We start from the raw sequence: 20782 nt of genomic DNA, 5'->3' as shown, positions 1-20782 counted from the left end.
AGGAGCCCTACAGGGTCCCATGTTGCCTCGCACTCACATTGATTTCTTGTTCGAAACGCTTATGCATCTGCTCCAGCTGCAGCTCGTGCTTCCTGCTCAGCTGGTTCTGGTTCCGATGCTCTTCTTTCTGGAGCAGCCGAAGCTCTCGGAGTTCCTGGCGCCTGAGGGGTTAAAGAGACGTGGCTTACAGGACGCTCAGACCTCAGAACCACAGCAGGCAAACAAGAAAGCCTCGTTCCGCTCCTCATGAGCGCCTCTCCATCTCAGCCAAGTCTCACCTTCCGAACCTGAGCAGCACGCAGCTCTCCATTCAGGAGGAGGCCAGGAGCATCCCTTCTAGATGGGGGATGGTAAACCTGGAACTTCAACCCCGGGAACCTCAGCTGGCCAGAGGGGAGATGGAAAGCCAGCCCTTGAGGTCTGAAGCTTGAGGAGTACAAATCACCTACCAGGTGACCATTCAAACAGGTGGTGTCATCCACTGACAGCAACCTTTCCCTCCCTACTGCCCCACCCAACACAAATGACACCAAAGAGTAGTGTGTGTGCACGTGTGTGTACTCAGAACTGCCCCCAGGGAAAGGTGTGCCTCTCTCCTGTTTCCTAGAGGGGACAAATGGCCCACAGCATCCCAGACTGCTTCTATATGACTTTGGAATGTTTGTCCTTTTTTTTAATCCTCATCCGAGGACATTTTTTGATATTTTGTTCAGATAGAATAGGAGAGAGAGAGAGAAACATCAACTTTCACACATCAAGTGGTTGCCACCCGCACGATCCAACCAGGGCCGGGGACAAACTACAACCGAGGTACACGCCCTTAGCGGGAACCGAACCCGGGTCTCTCTGGACTGCAGGCCGACACTCTAACCACTGAGTCAAACCGGCCAGGGCTGTTTGTGCTTGTTAAAAATATGAATGTGTCTGATATTCTAGAAATGTTCTCTAAACTAAAAATGAATTTACCCTTCAAAGGCCTGGCCCCAAGGCCTCCTGACTGCTAAGCCCCCACCCCGAAGCCCAGCAGCCCCCAGGAAGCTGCACGCCAGAACCCTCCCTCAGGCAGGCCTGGTTACAACCTCAGCTCGACCCCTCTCACCTGGGTGACCAGGTCAGTGACCGACCTGCCAAGAAAGTCTCCTCATTTACAAAACATGAAAATAGAGTCTCCTAGAGGGCTGTTCAGGGGCCTGAGCACCTTAACGGTGCCGAGATGGTTCTTCGCAGGTAGCGCTGCCTCACACCCTCCGCCCCACACCAGCCCGTCAGTTTCGTCGGCTTTGCTCCAAAATGTATGTGAAGTCTGACTACCTCTTCCTGGCCACTGTCCTGGCTGGGGTCTCCTCTACAGCCCAAACTCACAGCAGCCAGAGCACCTTTCAAAAGGGGCGGCAGAGCTGGTCACTCTCCTGTTCTTTCGTTTGGCTGGGGTAAAATCCACACTTTTCCACCCTGACCCACAGGCCCTGAGGACTCCAGGGACCACACCCCAGCTCTGTCTTCTCAGTTCCCGAATAAGCTGAGGTCACTCCTGAGGCCTCAACCTTGCAGCGCCCTGTCTGCTCCCCAGCCTGCTGGTGGCCAGCTCCTCTCGCCCTTCAGGTTCCCATTCAGGGGTTCCTTGAGCCTCCCCCAGCCCAGGCGCTCACTGTCGTACCACCACTGCTTCCTTCACATGTACCACAAATCGGGAATTATCTTGGGTGTTGGCTCATTAGATGCCAAGTTGTACAAAACCAACAGCCTCAACTATCTGGGTCACTACCATGTCCCCCAACCTGGAAGGGTGGATAGATACATGGGTGGGTGGGTGGGTGAGTTGATGGATAGATGGATGAAAGAGTGATTGGGTGGGTGAGTGGGTGAGTGAATAGATGGATGGATGGGTGGGTGGATGAATGAGTGGATGGATGGGTGGATGGGTGAATAGATGGATGAATGAGTGGATGGATGGGTGGGTGGGTGAATAGATGGATGAATGAGTGGGTGGGTGGGTGGGTGGGTGGATAGATGGATGAATGAGTGGGTGGGTGGGTGAATAGATGGATGAATGAGTGGATGGATGGGTGGGTGGGTGAATAGATGGATGAATGAGTGGGTGGGTGGGTGGGTGGGTGGGTGGATAGATGGATGAATGAGTGGGTGGGTGGGTGAATAGATGGATGAATGAGTGGATGGATGGGTGGGTGGGTGAATAGATGGATGAATGAGTGGGTGGGTGGGTGGGTGGATGGATGGATGGATGGATGGATGGATGGATGGATGGATGGGTGGGTGGGTGCAGGATCTCAAGCAAAGCCAATTTCTTTTTGTCTTCTTGATCCATCGCTTCATTCTGTAGACAGACAGCTCTCTCACCAGAAACAGCTACACCACGCCCACCCTTTTCAACCCGCCCCACCTAGTCAGCTCCATCAACAACCCTTCCCGTGCTCACCTGAGAAATCTCATCTCCTCATCCTTCTTCTCATCTTCGCTGATGATCTTGGAGGTGGTAATGCTCACCTCTACGCCATCTACCACAAACTTGCGCGTCCTCTTGAGGGTTTTATTGTGTAGCCTTGAGTCCTGGCAGGGGAACATCATTAGGCAAAGCTCAGCCTTTCAGCTAAGAATCCATGGGTGGCAGGGTATGGCCCACAGCCCTGTACCCAGGGAGGACGTGGTTGTCCACTGTCCCCGAGAAGCTTCAAGCTTCTCAACCCAAGGGGGGTGTCTGAACTTATCCCCTTCCCCTGCCCTGATCTTGGCCTTCAGACACTGCCCCATGCCCTCCCTTACTGCCCGCACTCACACCACAGGACGTTTCTAACCCTTCACCACCTACTGGCTCTGGGACCCTGGGCAAGTCCCTTGTCCTGTCTGGGCCTCAGCTTCCTCATCTTGTCAGAGGAGAAAAGCAGTATTTGACTCCCAGGATGGTTATGAAGTTTCAGTGAGAAAATTTGGGGGCAGCACCTGGCTCCTGGCAACTGTTCAATACTTGGCATTGACCACTGACAGTTACTACTGCAGACCGCTCTCTGTTCACAACACCAACATCCAAAGAGCCCAGAAAACCAAGTGCATAACTGACGTGGCAGCCCAGCCTGATCTGCCCTGATCTCCACTGGAGGCCACACCCATCTGGAGGCACCGTGAGATTGTTCATGGTCTCTGTGTGGCTTACAGAGTACTGCCAGGACTCCGGAGGGGTTCAGATACCCTTTGAACGTGCTCCCTGATTCAGGTGAGGGCCTGTGGGCCTGCACCACAGTTCTCATATCTCCCTCTCCAACCTTTCCAGGTACCAGCTGGACCACACGGCTGACCCGCAAATAAGACAACTCCCACTTCTAGAATTCTCTCCCCCAGATTTCACCAAGGTGAAATGGAAACCCAAATTGATTAAACCCAAATGAACTGTTGGATATGACTAAATCCCACATGAACTCAGGTATTTTGAAGATTAAACTGTAGGTCGAACTAAAAGCCCTTTAAAGAAAGAGCAATCCTTGGGAGCCCCTTAGAAATGGAAAGCTGCCACCAACTGCTTTCAAAAACCCAAACAGCAGAAAAACATCCTGCTCCCAGCCTGTGTGAGAGCCGGGGCGTTACCTTAATGGACAGAGAGCCCGTCTCTCTGTTCAGGGACAGGTCGGCGGACAGGGAGGTGCTGTAGTCCATGCTCTCAGAGGTGGACAGGCTGCCACAGTCCGAGTCCCTCTTGGAAGGGTGAGGAGATGCTGGGGCAGGGAGCTCCAGGCTGCCGTTGGCCAGCTTCTCGATGCCCAAAGTCTCCAGGGCGCTGCTGTTGGGACGGCTCTGGCTTGTCTTTTGGGACCGGCTGGCTGCTGGACCGAGGTCCCCACCCTGGTCAGTGGCTTGCTTCTCCTCAGATACCTGAATTCTGGCACCCATTGACACCGGCCGGGACTTACGGAGAGGCACAGACACTGCTAGGCCATTCTTATTTTCGGGGGCCACATCTGGGGGGTTGGTGGTTTGGAGGGATCTGTCCACGGAGGGCTGGCTGGGCCCATTGTCGCTGTCCTGAGGCGGGCTTGGTGGCGCTGGAGTGAGAGATGGTTCCTTGGGAAGCTTGTCGGCATCAAGGCTCACCTGACTCGCCTCAGAAGAGTCGGGAGTGTGGTTCCCCAGAGGCTAGAGGGAAAGAAGATAGTGGAGGCCATGCTGCTGTATGTGCAAGGCAACGGTCAGATGCCCACAGGGTGGAGCAGGCCAAGGCCAGGGAGACAGCGTAGGCACCACTCTCCAGCAAGCCGCAGTCCTCACCTCTCCCTATTGCCTCACCAACTTGCTTTGAGCAATAGAAATCTCCTGATTGTCTCTAATCCTAGTTTAATGCCTGTTATTCCTCCTAAAAATGCAGGCCACTGTGGCCAGCTGGACCGCTCGTGCCTGTCTGAAAGGGGCAGTGACCACCTGGCTCCAGTGACGGTGACAGTGTGGGGAGATGGATCCCCTATAGCCAGACCTTCCAAATTCCTCAAGACACGCTAGAATCTGGATTTTTACATGACGTCTAGTAAGTTTTAGATGGCAATGAGTTAAAGTGTTTTTATAATTGCATAAAACCCAAAATAAACTGATCCAGGGGCTAGATTCCACCTACCAGCCACTAATGTTTTCAAGTTTTGTTTTAAGAGCTTTGGCGGCGGGGGGGAAGGTATTGAAAACGTTGTGATTATAAAACAGAACACCTGTTATCTGGATAGACCTGAAGTCCAGCCCAGTGAATAAAGTGAGCACCCACGTGGCCTCTTCCAGTTCAGGAGCGGAACAGTGGCCCCCCTTCCCCCGGGCACAGTCGCCCTGACTGCCATCTCCACGCGTCGGGTTGGTTTGCCTGGGGTCAAACTTGCTATGAATGGACTCACTGTGAGCGTTCCCTTAGGTCCTGATGGCTGCTGGTTTTTGACCTTGGATATGGAAGCTTCCAGAAGCACTCTAATCCACCTTCTATTCAATACCCAGAGCAAGGGTTCAAAAGTCAGATCTGCTCTGTCATCCCACACCAACGCCCAGCCTCACGAGGTCCGCGGCACCATCAGGACAGAGAAGTCCCCCTGGAAGAGGCCTCCCCACCGATGAGACCAGCAGTCCTGAAGCAGCACAGACATGCTTCACGTGGCTCAAATGGTTTTAAGTTTTTAAAAATTAACTTCCAGCCCTGGCCGGTTTGGCTCAGCGGTTAGAGCGTCGGCCTGCGGTCCTGAGAGACCCGGGTTCGGTTGCCGCTTTGGGCACGTACCTCGGTTGCAGTTAGTCCCCGGCCCTGGTTGGTTGTGCGGGTGGCAGCCACTCGATGTGTTCCTTTCGCATCGATGTTTCTCTCTCTCTCTCTCTGTTCCTCTCTCTCCCTCCCACTCTACCTGAACAAAAAATGGAAAAATGTCCTCGGGTGAGGATAAAAAAAAAAAAAAAAATTAAAAATTAACTTCCATTTAAATTTAAATTCAGCCAAGTGCTGAAGCTGCAGGTAGGTTACAAATGTGCCCAGACAGGGGTCCCCTGGGCACTCGGGGCAGCCAGGTGGGGTGTGGGGTGGCCAGAGCCCCTCGGCCTATTGCCTTTGATCACATGCAGCCTTCATCTGTATTTATCCACAGTGCACTCAAGACGTGCTCATGCTGGCCCGGCTGGGTGGCTCAGTGGTTGGGCGTTGACCCACGCACCAAGAGGTCACTGGTTCAGGGCACACACCCAGGTTGTACGCCTGATCCCCAGTGGGGGGCAAGCAGAAGGTGGCCAATCGATGTTCTCTCTCATCAATAATTCTGTCTCTCTATTCCTCTCTCTCTCTCGAATGACAATAAAGAAAAAAATTGTTTTTTAAATGTGCTCATTTTTTATGTGAGCCACAATGGGGAAAGGCTGGGAAGCAAAGATCTCATGTGAAAATCTCGATTCCTGGTTTTCCCTGAAAACGTACAGGGTCCGGCCAGCACTCCCTGGCCCGTGTGCAAGCTGACGTAACCTGGGGTGTGGGAGCCTTGCCCGCCCAGCCGGACACAGCAAGGAATTCTTCCTGCTCTTCCAGGCCCCCCCACAGAAGCCAGGCCTGCGGGGCTCCTGTCCCCCCCCAGCACCCATTCCTCTGGTCTTACAGAGGCAGCGTCCACGGAGTCCTCCTCTTCTCCCTCATCCCGGCCGTCTTCGATCTCCTCCATCACCTCGGCCTTGGCCTCAGCCACCAGCTCCCGCAGAGCCTTGTTACTGGTGACACTGCTGACGAAGGGGTGCTGAGGGGGACAAGACACCTGCTCAGGGCCACTTTGGGCTGGAAGGTGAGAAGGCGCAAAGGCTGGGGTACCGTGTGCTTGGGTTAGGGAGACCAAGAGGCAGCTCAGAAATCCTGTGTGTGACAGGACGAGGGCAAATCCCAACGGCCAGTCACCAGCTGTGCGACACTGAGCATGTCACTTCCCCTCTCTGAGCTGCAGGCACCTCACCTCTAAAGAAGAGGCCGTGATGCCAAGCCACAGGAAGTCTGGATGACGACAGACCATGCCCATGCCCACGGAAGGGCTCAGCCCGAAGCAGGAGCTGAAGCAATGTCTGGGGCAGGGTGCTGGTGTTTATTTCCATCGTAAGTTCACAGATCATTACACTCAGTGACGTTTTCCATACTTTTCCTATATATAGACCCCGAGCAACCACCTCCCAAGACGGAGAACACTCCCATGACCTGGGAAAGGGCCCTGTGCCCCCAGCAGTCAACCCCGGTTGCCTAGCTCAGAGCTAGTCCTGCCCGCTCTTGAACTTCACGTGACCAGAGCCCAGCAGTGTGCCGTCTCCTGCGGTTGAACACGTTCACCTACACTCTGCACGGACTGGTGAGCTGTCTTACTCCTGCGCAGTGTTTCACTGCACGAATATGACAGCTTGTTCGTTCCTTCTGCTGCGGGTAGACGTGTGTTGTCTCCTGTTTTGGGTGCCTGTGATTAAAACTGCTGAGAACACGTCTTCAGTGGACATGTGTGTCTGCAAAAGTGTGAGGCAGAGTGGTGTGCATTCTGTTCAGGGCGCTTACGGAAATGTCGTCTGTCACAGACCCTGCGGAACACCACAGCTGCTAGGGCTCAGATGTTAAGTCAGCATGAACGCCTCCTGGGTGCAGCTCTGCCCTTGGCATCTCCCCCCAGCACGGTGTGAGCCAGGGATGGGGTTCCTCCACTCTACACTCACCCAGGGCAGCCCGGAAGGAGTGCTGGGGGGGCTGTCATTGCGCTGGATAAGCTTATCTGAAATTTCCAGGAAGGCTCTGATGAAATTCACTGATTTTACTGTCAGAAATTTTATCAGCAGAGGAACAGTGTCACGATTGCAGGGACGTATGCAAAATGACTAAATTTTCCAGCACCCGGAAAACACACTCACATCCACTAGGTCTGCTAAAATCACGTCCATCTGTTTGTTCACCGCGATCGGTTCATCTACGGGAGGCCACAAGGCAACACCTACTCAACTCGGGCACCTTGCTCTATAGCTGACAGCGACAAGCCTCACTCACTCTGGAGAGCCCTGTCATTCGGGTGACTGTCTAGCTAGTCCAAACCAGTCAAGATTTGAAGCCCATTTCTTTCTCCTTTCCCATGTCCCGCTGGTTCAGGGGCTCATGCCGCAGCCACGCGAGGCCAGCACACGGCAGGGGCTGAAGTGAGGAGGTGAACAAGACGACGGGCACGGTCCAGGCCATGGCGGCTTCTAGCTGAGGGGAGACGACAGCTATGTAACCGAAGACAAGGTCACTGCAGGTCCAGTGCAGGACAGCGAAGGCGGGACCGCCTGGCCTGGGCAGAGGCTATTTGGGTGTGTGGTCAGGACCCCGGAGGAGGTGACATTTGAGCTGAGACCTGAGGGACGTGAGGGGCTGGCCAGGGAGATCTGGGCACAGAATTCCAGGCAGAGGAACAGCAAGTGCAAAGTCCTGAGACAGGACTAGGCTCGGTGTGCTGGAGGCTCCTCTGGAGAGCGGGGACGTCCGAGATGCGGGAGGGGACGGGGGTGCCGGTGCCCTTGACAAGGACGCGGGCAGCGCGAGTGGACGTAAGAACACGTTCAGCAAGTGCGGACCAAGCACCTGGTGTGTGACGGCCCTTATGCTAAACACGGTGCCTCTAGAATTTCATCCACTCGGTTCTGGGAAGTGAGCACTAGCCACATCCCTGGGGAAACCGAGGCACAGAGAAGGTCAGGGCAGGAAAGCCCGCTGTGCAGCCTGGACGGCACTGCGACACGGTGCCGAGGACCTGCACGAGCCAGTGCATGACCATGACCCGGAGGGCAATGCTGGTGCGCTCCAGGCAGAACACAGGAAGCTGGGGGCTGGGAGGAAGCTTCCGGAAGCAGGCAGACACAAGGGCCCAAGTGGGGAAATGACCAGCTCTGTAGGGGCACCGGGAAGCCAAGATCTGGAACCATGTCTCTCCAGGCCAGGTGACCTCGGTAAGGCTGCCCTGAACCTGGTGTCCTCACCTAGGGTTAGGGAACCTGCCCCAGCCCCCCTCACGCGGAGACGAGAGGCACCCGGGAAAAGCCACGCCGCCTAAGCTCTGAACAGTGTCTTATTTATCTCCAAGGCTGCTCCTTTCTGCAACCCTTTCTGCCACAGTGAGAGTCCTCTGGCAGGACATTTCCAACTGCGGACCGGACATGCCTGGCTCAGGTCTGGCTCGCGGCTGCCGCGTGGGGGTGGAGGGCAGCTGTCTCTTCCCGGTGGAATGTCCCGGAGGCGGATGTAACAGGCCAGGAGGTGCCTGTCTACAGGAAACAATCGACTGTGGCTCGCGCTCCTGCTCTGACAGTGACAGCAGGCCCGGCCCAGCCCACCTCGGGCGGGGGCTCCTGCTCTGACAGTGACAGCAGGCCCGGCCCAGCCCACCTCGGGCGGGCCCAGTCCACCCCCTTCCGACACTGCCCCACGGAGCACGCGACACCCAGGAAACGGACTTTGCTTTCAAACACCCCGCAGAAAACGACACGGGACAGTCCTGACCGTCTAGCAGGCAGACCCCCGTCGTGCAACCTGGTTTCTTTCCTTCTTTTTTTTAATTAAATTTTTTTTTTATTTGGTACGTGACCCTAGCGGGAACCAAACCCGGGACTCTCTGGTCAGCAGGTCGACACTCAACCGCTGAGCCAAACTGGCCAGGACCCCTTCTTAACCATTCAATTCAACACATCAAATATTCATTGAGCACAGTGCTTAATAGTTAAGCTAAGCCCTTTATGGCACCTTCTCACTTCATCCTCAAGCACCTTGCAAAGGGAACGTTGCTCTAATCCCATTTCAGAGCAAGAACCAAGTCGGAGAGGCTAGGCCACCTGCCCAGGGTCTCAGCCAGTAAGTGGCAGAGCTGGGATGTGAACCCAGGACTTCATCGCTGTGCCGCACGCCCCAGAGGGTAGACATTTCACACGCGTCCCAACTTGTCGCTGGGGGAACTAAGTGCGGCCTGTGTGACTCTGAAAGCCTGAGCATGATACGATGAGCCCTGGGCGTCCTCTGAACCATCAAATCGGGCGGATACCACGCCACTCATCTCCAGTGAGTCCCCCTGCCCTCACCCTGGCCCCCCTGCCTGGGCCTCGTGGCCCTTCTAGGGTAGTGCCACCCATGCTCACGTCCCAGAATGGGCGTCTGCTCTGGCCTGGCTCCCTCATCCCCTCTGGTGTCTGCGCACACAGGAAGCCTCTGTCCTCGCTTTAAGGGGGCAACCCTCACCCTGGGCCCGCCACCGGCCTGTGCTGTTTTCTCCAAAGCCTCCGTCTCCCCCTGCCGCGAGCACACATCTGCTCATCCACCCCGTCACCCCACTGGAACAGCAGTTCCGCGAGGACCGGCTCGGGGGGCTTCCTGCACGCAGCGCTCCCAGCGCGAGAACTGGCATTTAGGAGGCTCCCGGGGAATGTCGGTTGAAGAATGAATGGTTTCGCACACTGTCACCTGGGCTGGGTGAGGAACCCATCAGCTCTGACAGTGACAGAGGGCAGGAAGCCCCGGGAGAGGACCCACTCACCTCCAGGAGCTGCGAGGCACTGGGCCGGGTCTCCGGGTTCTTGTCCAGGGCTGTCTTCAGGAAGTCTCGGAACTCCACGGACCTGGGCGGACAGGGGCAGCGGTCAGCTCAGAGCGGGGCGAGGCGGAGAGCACCCCGTGTCACAGACTCCACTCTCCCAGGAGCCCTGTGCTTCCCAAACATGCCCATCAAAGGACAAAGGGCGCCTTCATGAGCTAAAAGGCGGAGGCAGTGGGACCTTCAAGATGACCTTCTCGCCATGGACATCACTGTACCAACAGGGACGTGGAGGTCAGAGGAGCGGGGACTTGCCTCAGGCCACAGGGCAAAACACAGCAGTGCTCGGGTGCCAGCCGAGCCCAAATCCCAGCCCGAGATGTGCCAGGGGGCCACTGGGCTCGCCTGGGCTCGTCCCCACAGCGGGCCGGTTTCCGCTTGGATGGCACGGCCGTGTGGAGAGCAGAGGGAGAAAAGGCAAGGAGGCCGGGCAGCTCGGCCTCCCCTCCCCCAGCCCTGCAGCCCCCCCTTGCTCCTTACCACTTGGAAGGCGTGAGCAGCGTGGGGGGGTCCGACTTGGCGATCTTGAGCAGGACCCGCATGGGGTTGAGCTCGTGGTGCGGGGGCTCGATCTGGGCCATCTCAATCAGAGTGATGCCTAGGGACCAGATGTCGGCTTTGTAGTCGTAGGGGGTGTCCTTCATGGTCTCACACATCACCACCTCGGGGGCCATCCTGAACCAACCAAGGGACAATAGAGGGCTAAGAACCTGGCCTCCACAGCCGCTTCTCGGAGACTCAGGGTCAAAGACCAGCACAAGCCACTGTCGGGGGCTGGCCGCACTCCCAAATCACGGTTTGCACTACTGTCCATCCCAAGGTCTTCCTGACGATGTCTTCACACAGAAAGACGCCCTCCAGGCGGCTCCATGGCCACATCCTGCTGCAGTTCCCGACGCCTGCCACAGGGTGGCAGCAACAATCCAGAACAGAGTCCTGGGGAGGGCGGGGGAGGGCGGAGGGGAAGGAGTCCAGAGACACTGCGGTGGGAAGGGCAGTGGGGGGACCACAGCCAGGAGAGAAGGGGTAGGAAACAAAAGAAGGAAGAGGAATAAAAGAGCAGAGAGAGAGAGAAAAAAGGGTGAGTAATAAGCAAGCGAGGAGGAGCCTAACTCCACAACGGGAATTAATGCACATGAAAAACAGAAAGTCGTTAGCTGTGGTTTTTTTAAAGTGACAGCTTCGGAAAAGAAGGAAGCACCAAGGACTGGAGAAGTCCAGGAGACCGTGCGAGGGGAGGAACTGGACGTGATTATTCATCTTTCACAGCACCAGCCCCACCCTCAATCTGAACTTGTTGAACTAATCAAGAATCGAACCATGTTTTAGGGATTCCAGTTAAAGTGCCATTAATGGAGGGTTTTCTATGTGCATCATCCCATTTAATCTCACAAGAACCCACTAAATGGGTGCTATCGTGTCCCTGACTTTACAGATCAGGAAACTGAGGCACAGGGAGGCCACGCGACTTGGCGTGGTCGCAGCACTGGCGAGTGGCGGAGACCGGGCTGAGCCCCCTGTCCTCTCCCTGCACCAGCCAGAGGCCTCGGGGGTCAGAGGTTCAGCGTCCCGTCCCCCGCCCCGTGTCCAGGGGCGCCGACTCACCAGTAAGGCGTTCCGATGAAGGAATCTCGTTTCTGCAGCGTTTTCAGATTCTTGGCAGACACCCCAAAGTCAGCTGCAAGACGAAAATCTCAGAGTGTTTGACGCACATTCCTCCACCCACAGCCCTGGGGCGTGGACCCCGAGACCCACGTCCCGAATCAACCACCACCACGCGCCATCTTCTATCTCGCAAACTAGTGACCGTTTAAAAACACCTACTTGCCCTGGCCGGTTTGGCTCAGCGGTTAGAGCGTCGGCCTGCGGTCCGGAGAGACCTGGGTTCGGTTCCCGATAAAAACACCTACTGCTGTCAGGATGTACTGGGCCGCACTTCCTACTGGCTAATGACAGCGTAAGCAGAAGAGCCTTCTAGAAAAGCAGCCTGACAGTGGACCTCAAGGATTTTCAAAACAACCAGACTCTTCAGACCCAGTCATTCCAAACAGTGTGGGTGATGATGTCCATCAAGCGCCAGGGTAGTGCTGACCAATGAAAACAAGCCTAGCCGTGCAGCTTTTGGGGAGGAATTTTACAGCAATGACAGCACCTCGGGTCCGCCTCATCGGTACGCCTCATCGGCCACGACTGTCCGCAAGCAAAGCCTAGGCAGTGACTTTAAATGTTTTACATACAACATGTACTATGCCCTGTGCTTTCCAAAAGGATAAGATAGTCCCTCTCCCGCTCCCCCAAACGCACAGATAAACTAAGAAGTGAGGAAAGGGACAAGATCAGGGGTAAAGAACTACATAGGTTGCCCAGGCTGGTTTGGCTCAGCAGTTAGAGCATCGGCCTGCGGTCCAGAGAGACCCAGGTTCGGTTCCCACCTCGGGTGCAGTTTGTCCCCAGCCCTGGTTGGGACGTGTGGGTGGCAGCCACTCGATGTGTCCCTTTCACATCGATGTTTCTCTTCCTCTCTCTCCCTCCCACTCTATCTGAACAAAAAATGGAAAAATGTCCTCGGGTGAGGATAAAAAAAAAAAAGAACTGCACGGGTTAAGAAAAGTGGGATATACCGGATATGATGGAATATTTTATAGTCATTAAAATTAGTCAAAGTATTTTATTCCATATTTTAATACTAAATTGTACATATTAATGCATATCAATATTAAGCATTTACTATGTATTTAATATTAATGTTTACTATGTAGTTACATACTTTAATATTTAACAATATGAAGACATTTTATTTATATACTTATCAGCTTAAGTAGGGAAGGGGACACGCACAGCTGAGTATCTGGTATGGTCCAAACTGTGCCCAATCTCCCCAAAAAGGCAAAAATACACATGAACTAACTTGGAGGAAATAACCAAACTTTTCTTTTTTTAAAGATTTATCCCTAAGTATTTTATTTTTAATTTTTTTTCCTTTATTGATTTGAGAAAGAGAAAGTGAGAGGGAGAGAGAGAGAGAAACATCAAGGAGAAAGAACATCGACTGGCCGCCTCCTGCATGCCCCCCACTGGGGATCGGGCCCACACCTGGGCGTGTGCCCTGACCGGGAATTGAACCAGCAGCCTCTTGGTGCAGGGTCAACGCTCCACCACTGAGCCACACCAGCCAGATGATAGCCAAACTTTTAAATGATTTTCTGTGGGCGGTGAGACTAGATAAGATTTCTTCTACTTTTCTGAATTCCTTAAATTTACTCTGATGAACATGTATGATTTCAGGACTAAGAAAAAAAAAAATAAATACAACTTAACTTTAAACCAACACCACCCCTCAGTGCACAGGGGAAAATCTAGTGCCACCAAGGAATTCCCTCCTGTGCGCTGGTCCTTGGGACAGTTTCATCTTGATTAAAAAGTAACTTCAGGAGGAAGCGGCACCCTGAGAAAATGGGGACGGTCAGTTTAGAGCTTTGTCGCAAGAAACTGCAAAAAGTTGTACAACCGCCAGCCACTCAGGGAGCCTCTGGCCTGCCCGAGTCTCAAAATGAGCGGGCTCCGCGCCACAGGCGGGTGACAGCCTCTGTATTCTGTCACTCACGATTTCAAACCAGGGGGGAGGGTAATGCTAAGGGGAGGCCTGAACTGGAGGAAACGGGGCTCCTGTCTCAGCTCTTGTATTTCACTGGTTCGTTCGTCTGTCCATCCACTGAGGGGGTGTCAGGAGCCCGGAGCCGAGAATACAGTGGGGGCCAAAGCAAACGAGTCCTTGTGCTCAGGCAGCTCAGAGTTCAGTGGAAGAAGATGCAGTCAGATAGACACCAGCCAGTATCTAGTCAAAACTGGGTGATGGGAGTGGGGGCGAGGGGAGTCCGGGGGGGGGGGGATGGGACCTCCAGAGGGGGTCTGGAGGAAGAACAGATCCCAGAGCCTCCAGACCATTCTCGTTCCACAGAAATTAACTGAACCTCTGTCATGTGCCAGGCACCGTTCTAGGCACAGAGATGAACCTAAACCTTCACCCTTGCATGGTTTGTTACTCCGGTGACATAAACAAACACCACATGACTGCTGGTAGTGACTAGGTCCACGCAGAGAGAGGGCTGGGCAAAGAGGTGGACAGTGCTGGGGGTGGCAGCTGCTTTAGACAGGAGGGAGGTCAGATCTGGGGGAGGGTATTTCCAGGCAGAGGAAACACGGCGGCTGGAGGGGTGGGGGGAGCAGATAAGGTGGGAGACAGGCAGGGGCCAGGACAGTGACCAGACCCCTGACCCTCAGTGTCCCTGCTGGCAACACGGGGCTGGTGACACAGGAGAAGTACTTTGCCGGGTTGTCGTGAGGATTAAACGACACATGGGAAGCACTGGGCTGCAACCCAGCCCTGGGTAATGCCTGGGGCCACCTGAGCCAACGGGCGAGATTTTCAGGCTGGGCGAGGCTGAGGCCAGGAAAGCCGGTCCCGAGCCCTGGCTGCTCACGAAGACAGCGCCGCTCAGCTGGCGAGGACCCTTGCTGGGACAGTCCGGCCTCGAGGGGGACCGGGCAGGACCCGGCCCGCACCCAGCTGCTGCAGGCAGGAGCAGACCCAGGTCTCCCTGCCTGAGTGAGTGCCCACCCTCTGGGCTCCCGGGTCCCCTCCTTCCTGCTGGTCCCCTGGGCCCCAGCTCCCCTGCAAATCCCAGCAATGGACGGCATGTCATCCCTGGAAATCTGTCAAGAAGTCTTTGGGGAACCACGACTGCCTCTCAGACCCAGAGTGAGGCCCCCTGGACGGAGCGGCCCCTCCCCTACGTGCCCTGCTGGTCCCCTCTAGAGAAGGGACAGAAACAGCAAAAACCACCAACTTTCACAGAGACACGCAGTTGGTGCCCAGGGCCCCCTGAGGCAAGTGCCGCTGGCTTTCTGAGTAGCTGACAAGGCCCGGCCAGGGAGGTGGGTGGCCCTGCCTGCATTCCAGGGGCATCGGGCTTTGCGGGGCCGGGGCTCAGGGCAGGGTGGCCCCAGCTGTCCGCTCCAAGTGGAGTTTGTTCCCCGAGAGGTGGATGGCTGTTCTCGGACATGTTGGGGTTCACCAGGCAGTCTCCTCCCCGTCTGAAAACAAGATCAGAGGGCAGCAGGCAGGCGGGGCCTCCCTCCTCACTAACCCGCGGTCCCGTAAGGCAGAGGCCAGTCCTGCTCCGTCCCCGGCACCACAGCTGTGTCCACGGCTGGCACGGACGCCCCGCGGGGCCGAGGAGGACAGTGCGCGGGGCAGGCGGGGCCGGACGCCTTCCTCCCTATCTTCAGGGAAGACGGCCACGCTGGGCTTCAAGAAGTGTTTGGCAGCAAGTCAGTTTCTAGAAACAGACCCCCAAAACCAGATTTATAAGGCATATGGAAGCTCACAAAGCATGAGTCAAGAGAGTGGAAAATTGAAAATAAACTAAGTTGCTTCTGGAGCCCCGATAAATGATGGTTCACCCCGACCATGAAATAATATGCAGCCCTGACAGAATGAGGTAGTGGGTGTATGTACCGGTGTGGGAGTTTGTCCGTCACACGTCCCTGAGGACTGACCGATGCAACACAGAGTGTACAGCACGATCCCCGTAGTGTCTCGGAAGAACGACACACAGGTATTGCGTGTGCACGTGTGCACACCCAGAAAAGGGTCTGAGGGTGCCCCTCCAGCTTAACAGTGACCGCCTCCCTGGGAGTGGGATTTGGGTGGGGGCAGCGCACTGAGGGGCCTCACATGTCTTACTTCGTATACTTTTACTCTTTAAAATGTTTTTTGGTAAAGTGTACACACTTGCTTTTATGATTTAAAAAGCTGAAGTGATATGGCAAAGATTTTGGAGTTTATCGGTTTTCACGTCTGTTTTTTCTTTTTTTTTAAACCCAGCCCTGGCCAGTTTGGCTCAGCGGTTGGAGCGAAGACCTGCAGACTGAAGAGTCGTGGGTTCGATTCCGGTCAAGGGCACATACCTTGGTTGTGGTTCGGTCCCTGGGCCTGGCTGGGGTCATGCAGGAGGCAGACAGTGGGTGTATGTGTGTGTGTGTGTGTCTCTCTCCCCCTCCCACTCTATCTGAAGATTAAAAAAAACAAACAATGGGGGCCAGGATGTGGTGAAAGAACTTCTCGATCCATGGGGGGAGGGGCAGGCTGGCACAACCAGGGCAAAGGGCACACCGGCCCCAGCTTTTAACCAAGGCCTGACACGCTGCAAACCCCACATCCACCCCTGAGAACCCCTCCTGAAGGTGTTCAAAGAGCGACTCGGCTCCACGAACAAACATGTTCACCGCTGCATCAGTTAGAGGAGAATATGAGACGCCTGAGGACCAGCTCAGGGGTCTCACGGGTACATCATGGTTTCCGCATTATGGGACGCGAGAAAAACACTAAGTAATCATCTTTCTAAGAAATATTTAAGGTTTGGGGGAAAACGTCCTGATACTATTCAATGTAAAAAAAAGGAATCTGAAAAATTGTGCTACAATCACCACTTTTAAAAAATACATACTTATCTAATAGAAACTAATATTTACTGAGAACTTACCAGTTCTACAGCGCTGTACAGACTTATGCATCTCATTTATATCTGTCTCCATGCGTCATTTACATATCATTTGCATATATATTCCTATGCATATCATTCCTATCTATGACCCTGTGGGCAGAAAAAATTATCATCCCCAATTTAAAGAAGAGAAAACTGAAGTTTAGAAAGACAGAGTAACTTGTAGCTGGTCACCAGCTCTCGGGACAGATGTGACCCCAAGTCTGCTCTTTCCCCCTGTCTGCCCCACCTTTACATGCACACAGGGGTGCATTCTTGCAAGTTTAGGGGGGACTTTAATTTCCTTCTTTGTGGGTCCACACACTCCAAGTGGTTTACAGCACTGTGTCTACCTCTGTACTCACTTATATATACATGATTTTCCTGATTACCAAGGCAGTACTGCTTATCAAAAATTCAAACACTGGCCCTGGCCAGTTTGGCTCAGCGGTTAGAGCGTCAGCCTGCGGTCCGGAGAGACCCGGGTTCGGTTCCCGCTAAGGGCACGTACCTCGGTTGCAGTTTGTCCCCGGCCCTGGTTGGTCGTGCGGGTGGCAGCCACTCGATGTGTCCCTTCACGTCGATGTTTCTCTCTCTCTCTCCCTTCCTCTCTCTCCCTCCCACTCTATCTGTACAAAAAATGGAAAAATATCCTCGGGTGAGGATAAAAAAAAAAAAAAAAAAAAAAAAAAAAATTCAAACACTGGCCCAGTCGGTGTGGCTCAGGGGTTGAGCATCAATCCATGCACAAAGAGGTCATCGGTTCGATTCCCGTTCAGGGCACATGTCCAGGTTGTGGGCCAGATCCCCAGTGGGGGCATGCAGGAGGCGGACAATCAATGTTCTCTCTCATCCATGTTTCTATCTCTCTCTCCCTCTCCCTTTCTCTCTAAAATCAATAAAGAAACAAAAAATTGAAAAAAAAAATTCAAACGTTGCCCTGGCTGGGTAGCTCAGTTGATTAGAGCATTGTCCCGATATACCAAGGTTGCAGGTTCAATCCCCAGTCAAGGCACATACAAGAAATCAACCAATGAATACAGAAATACGGGGAACAACAAATAGATGTTTCTCTCTCTCTCTCAAATCACTAAATAAAAATTTAGAGAGCCCTGGCCGGTTTTGCTCAGCAGTTAGAGCGTCAGCCTGTGGACCAATGAGTCACGATTCCAGTCAAGGGTACGTACCTCGGTTGCAGTTCGTCCCCAGCCCTGGTTGGGTTGTGCGGGAGGCAACCAGTCGATGTGGCTCTATCACGTGGATGTTTCTCTCTGTCTCTGTCTCTCTCTCCATTCCTTCCCACTCTATCTGATGATAAATAGAAAAGTATCCTCGAATAAGGAATGAATGAATGAATGAAGCCAAACCGCTCTCCAACTGCAGTTCTGAACCCCACCTCCTCTAATGGACCCTTCAACCCAAATCAGGCGAGTCTGTAGTCCAGCTTGGTCAGGCAAGAATTCTGCGTCTGAGAACCTTCCAGGAGGTCCTCAACCTGGGGTGGGGTGCCATGTGCCCCAGGAAGTATTTGGAAGTGAAAGGGGGTGGTCTGGCTGTCACATGAATGGCAGTGCTCCTACCATTCCGTGTGGGAGAGGCAGGGCCTCTGGGCCTCCTGCACAGCGCAGTGTCCCACCCCAAATGCCAGCCCTGGCCCTGTAGTCCAACACCAGCCAGCACCCCCACGATGCAAAAGGGAAGCGAAGCCCAGAGAAGGTCTGGCACCTGCTGAGACGGGAGGGGACAGGAGAAGGCAAAGGCCCACACCCCCCGCCTGGATCCCAGGGTCCTCCTTCCTCGGTTACAGCTGCCGGCGACACTCCCGAGCCCAGTAGGAGGAAGGCTTCCCGGGGGCACTCCAGTGACTTCTCCCAATTATCAGCACCTTCTGCCTCCCCGGAGTGTCCTGGAAACAGCGCCGGCGGAAGCGAGAAGGTGCTGCTGGATCTCAGACGGACCGACCGCCTCATCTGTCCGAGCCTCCTCTCCTCGTCTGAAGGAACGGCTCTATTTTTCTGTTCCCTTTTCCTTTTGTTTTTTAGGCAACTGGATACACTAATGACGCCTCCGTGTTCCCGTTCCTTCCCGTTTTCGGCTTCCCACCCTCATCACCTTTTCTCCCCACTGAGCTCCGTCTTTTTCTCCTGTTTCTCCCTGAACCCCAATCACAGGTTTAGGTCTCTGTTCTTGCTTCGCACCCCAACACTTCTGCCTCATTCACTCCCCTTCCTCTGGGTCTCTAGTATGCCAGCAGGCTGTGCCAGTCCATGGTGGGCAATTATCAGTTTCTCCAGCCAAGTCCAACCCCTCTCTCCTGCAAACCACCTGCCCTCCGCAACCACACGGGTCCAGGCAGGGGAGGGAAACTTCAGCATTGCTTCCTGACCCCGCCCTCGTTTGCAGAGGCAGACAAGCTGGGCCTATCAGAAAAGCCCTCCTCACTGGGCCTCACTGATTGGTCCACGGATCTGCACCTGAGCGAAGCTGGGCCAATCAGAGCCCTTCCTGGGATTATTGCTTCAGATCTGAAACGGTGAGGTTCCGTTCCTCCTGCAGGAGGTGATGCTGGAAAAGTAAAACTAGATCTTGCCATAAGCTTGTGGAAGGCTGGTCTGTGAGCCCAACAAACACGCCCGGACTCCGGAGAGAGTCGGGCAGCATCTGTGTTCCCGGGTCCAGCTCGCCCCCACACCCAGCCAGCTGTAGCTCTTCCCCAACAGGCTCCATGCACCATACACACACCTCCTGCCTTATCACAGGAGCTGGCTTATCATTGCCACCAAAAGTCTACAAGAGAGCAGTGGTTAGGCACGTGGACCCTGGAGCCAGATGTTCTTACAGCTGTGTACCTTGGGCAAAGTAACCTCTCTGGTTACCAAATCCCTTCTCTGTAAAATGTTATCAGTGGTCTCTGAGGATTAAATGAGTTACTACATATTCAAACACAGGATAGTAGCTATAAGGGAAGAACCAGGACCCCAGATTGCTGGCAGCAGCAAACGGGAATTCTGGGTTGGGGGCAAGGTGGGGGTGCGTGGCCTGTGCCTGGTTCCTATCACCCCGCCTGCCAGGACTCCTGCACATCAAAGGGCCTTTGGGAATTTAGGGCCCTGCAGAAATTCTAAACTGATCAAGTAATGAAATGCTGGAAGCTGCTACTTACTGAGCACCACCCTTGTGCCAGGATCTGTGCTAGGCACTGATTTTTAGGACTGTTCAGACCTCTACTTAAAACTCGAAAGTCCCCCAAAGTTGTGAAATTCACCTCCCATCCTCAGAGAAGCATCCCAGAAGGGAGAGGAACACAGGTTCTTTGGAGAGCAGGGAACAATCCTCATAGCAGCTGCTCAGCCAGGGAAAGAAACCTGGCAATGCTGGGCCCCACGATGTGCTGGGCCCTCCGGGTGCCGTGCACGCATGTCTCACTGACCGTCCCACCGATCCTACGAGGCAGGACCTCGTACCCCGTCTGAGTTTCGGAAACTGAGCCTTGCTCAAGGTTACCCAATGCCAAGGGGAAGACCCAGGACAAGAACACAGATCTCTAGACTCGAAGTCCACACCCCACCTAACCTCCCAGCCGTGTTGGGAGGCAGACAGTTCCTCCTTCTCTGCACGAAGGGATCCCCAGCAGCCACGCAGAACTGCTTCACACCCACCTGGAGCTGCAACCTGAGCTTTATTTGGCAACTGACAAATGAATCTCCAAGGAAGCCCGAAATCCTAGACAGAAGTAAACATTTAACACAAGGGAGACAGAGGCCTAGCAGCAGGGAGAGACGGAACCCTGGGCCTCACTGGGACAGTACTGTGTATACTTCACCCCACTGGTCACCACAGCCCTGCGAGGCTGGTCTATGGTTATTCCCATTGTGCAGATGAAAGACCCGAGGTTCGGACGGTCAGATACGCTTCTCCGGCTCGGGAGTGGCAGAGCCAGGACCAACCAGGCTCTGCTGTTTAGAGCCCATGCCGTTTGCTCAGCTCACCCTGCTGCTTCCTGTTTATCCACACTCTGTCCCCCACGACGTGAGGCCCTTGCTTGGGAGAGAGACCTGCTGTTTGCTTCTCTTATGCCTCCCTAAGCTGCATGAGGACACAGGGAAGGGGAGTCTCAAGGGGCCCAAGACGGTCCCAGGAAGCTCTGAAGAGGCC

General features: G+C 54.5%; 1 protein-coding gene and 1 long non-coding RNA gene across 4 annotated transcripts in view; one reads left to right on the top strand and one right to left on the bottom strand.

The window, feature by feature from the left end:
* Window positions 1–5155, top strand: part of LOC118643699 — a 32721-nt gene extending 27566 nt beyond the window's left edge. The window contains exons 3-5 of one of the 2 annotated variants that reach the window (XR_004962030.1): window positions 3287–3436; window positions 4373–4528; window positions 4898–5155. This is a non-coding gene — a long non-coding RNA (uncharacterized LOC118643699). The remainder of the gene's footprint in view (window positions 1–3286; window positions 3437–4372; window positions 4529–4897) is intronic. The other variant, XR_004962032.1, reaches the window with a different exon arrangement.
* Window positions 1–20782, bottom strand: part of STK10 (serine/threonine kinase 10) — an 84733-nt gene that overhangs the window by 20020 nt on the left and 43931 nt on the right. Inside the window, exons 5-12 of one of the 2 annotated variants that reach the window (XM_036282042.1) lie at window positions 11688–11760; window positions 10563–10757; window positions 10026–10107; window positions 6111–6245; window positions 3921–4143; window positions 3598–3833; window positions 2438–2568; window positions 38–161 (exon numbers count right to left, since the gene is read on the bottom strand). In XM_036282042.1, coding sequence (XP_036137935.1) covers window positions 38–161; window positions 2438–2568; window positions 3598–3833; window positions 3921–4143; window positions 6111–6245; window positions 10026–10107; window positions 10563–10757; window positions 11688–11760 — 1199 coding nt within the window. Of the gene's footprint in view, window positions 1–37; window positions 162–2437; window positions 2569–3597; window positions 4144–6110; window positions 6246–10025; window positions 10108–10562; window positions 10758–11687; window positions 11761–20782 lie in introns of both variants that reach the window. The other variant, XM_036282041.1, reaches the window with a different exon arrangement.

This window comes from Molossus molossus, unplaced genomic scaffold (genome assembly GCF_014108415.1).
Source record: "Molossus molossus isolate mMolMol1 unplaced genomic scaffold, mMolMol1.p scaffold_m16_p_4, whole genome shotgun sequence".
NCBI classification, from domain to species: domain Eukaryota; kingdom Metazoa; phylum Chordata; class Mammalia; order Chiroptera; family Molossidae; genus Molossus; species Molossus molossus.
The sequence above is the reverse complement of the archived record's forward strand: the minus strand, read 5'-3'. Positions and strand labels throughout refer to the sequence as shown.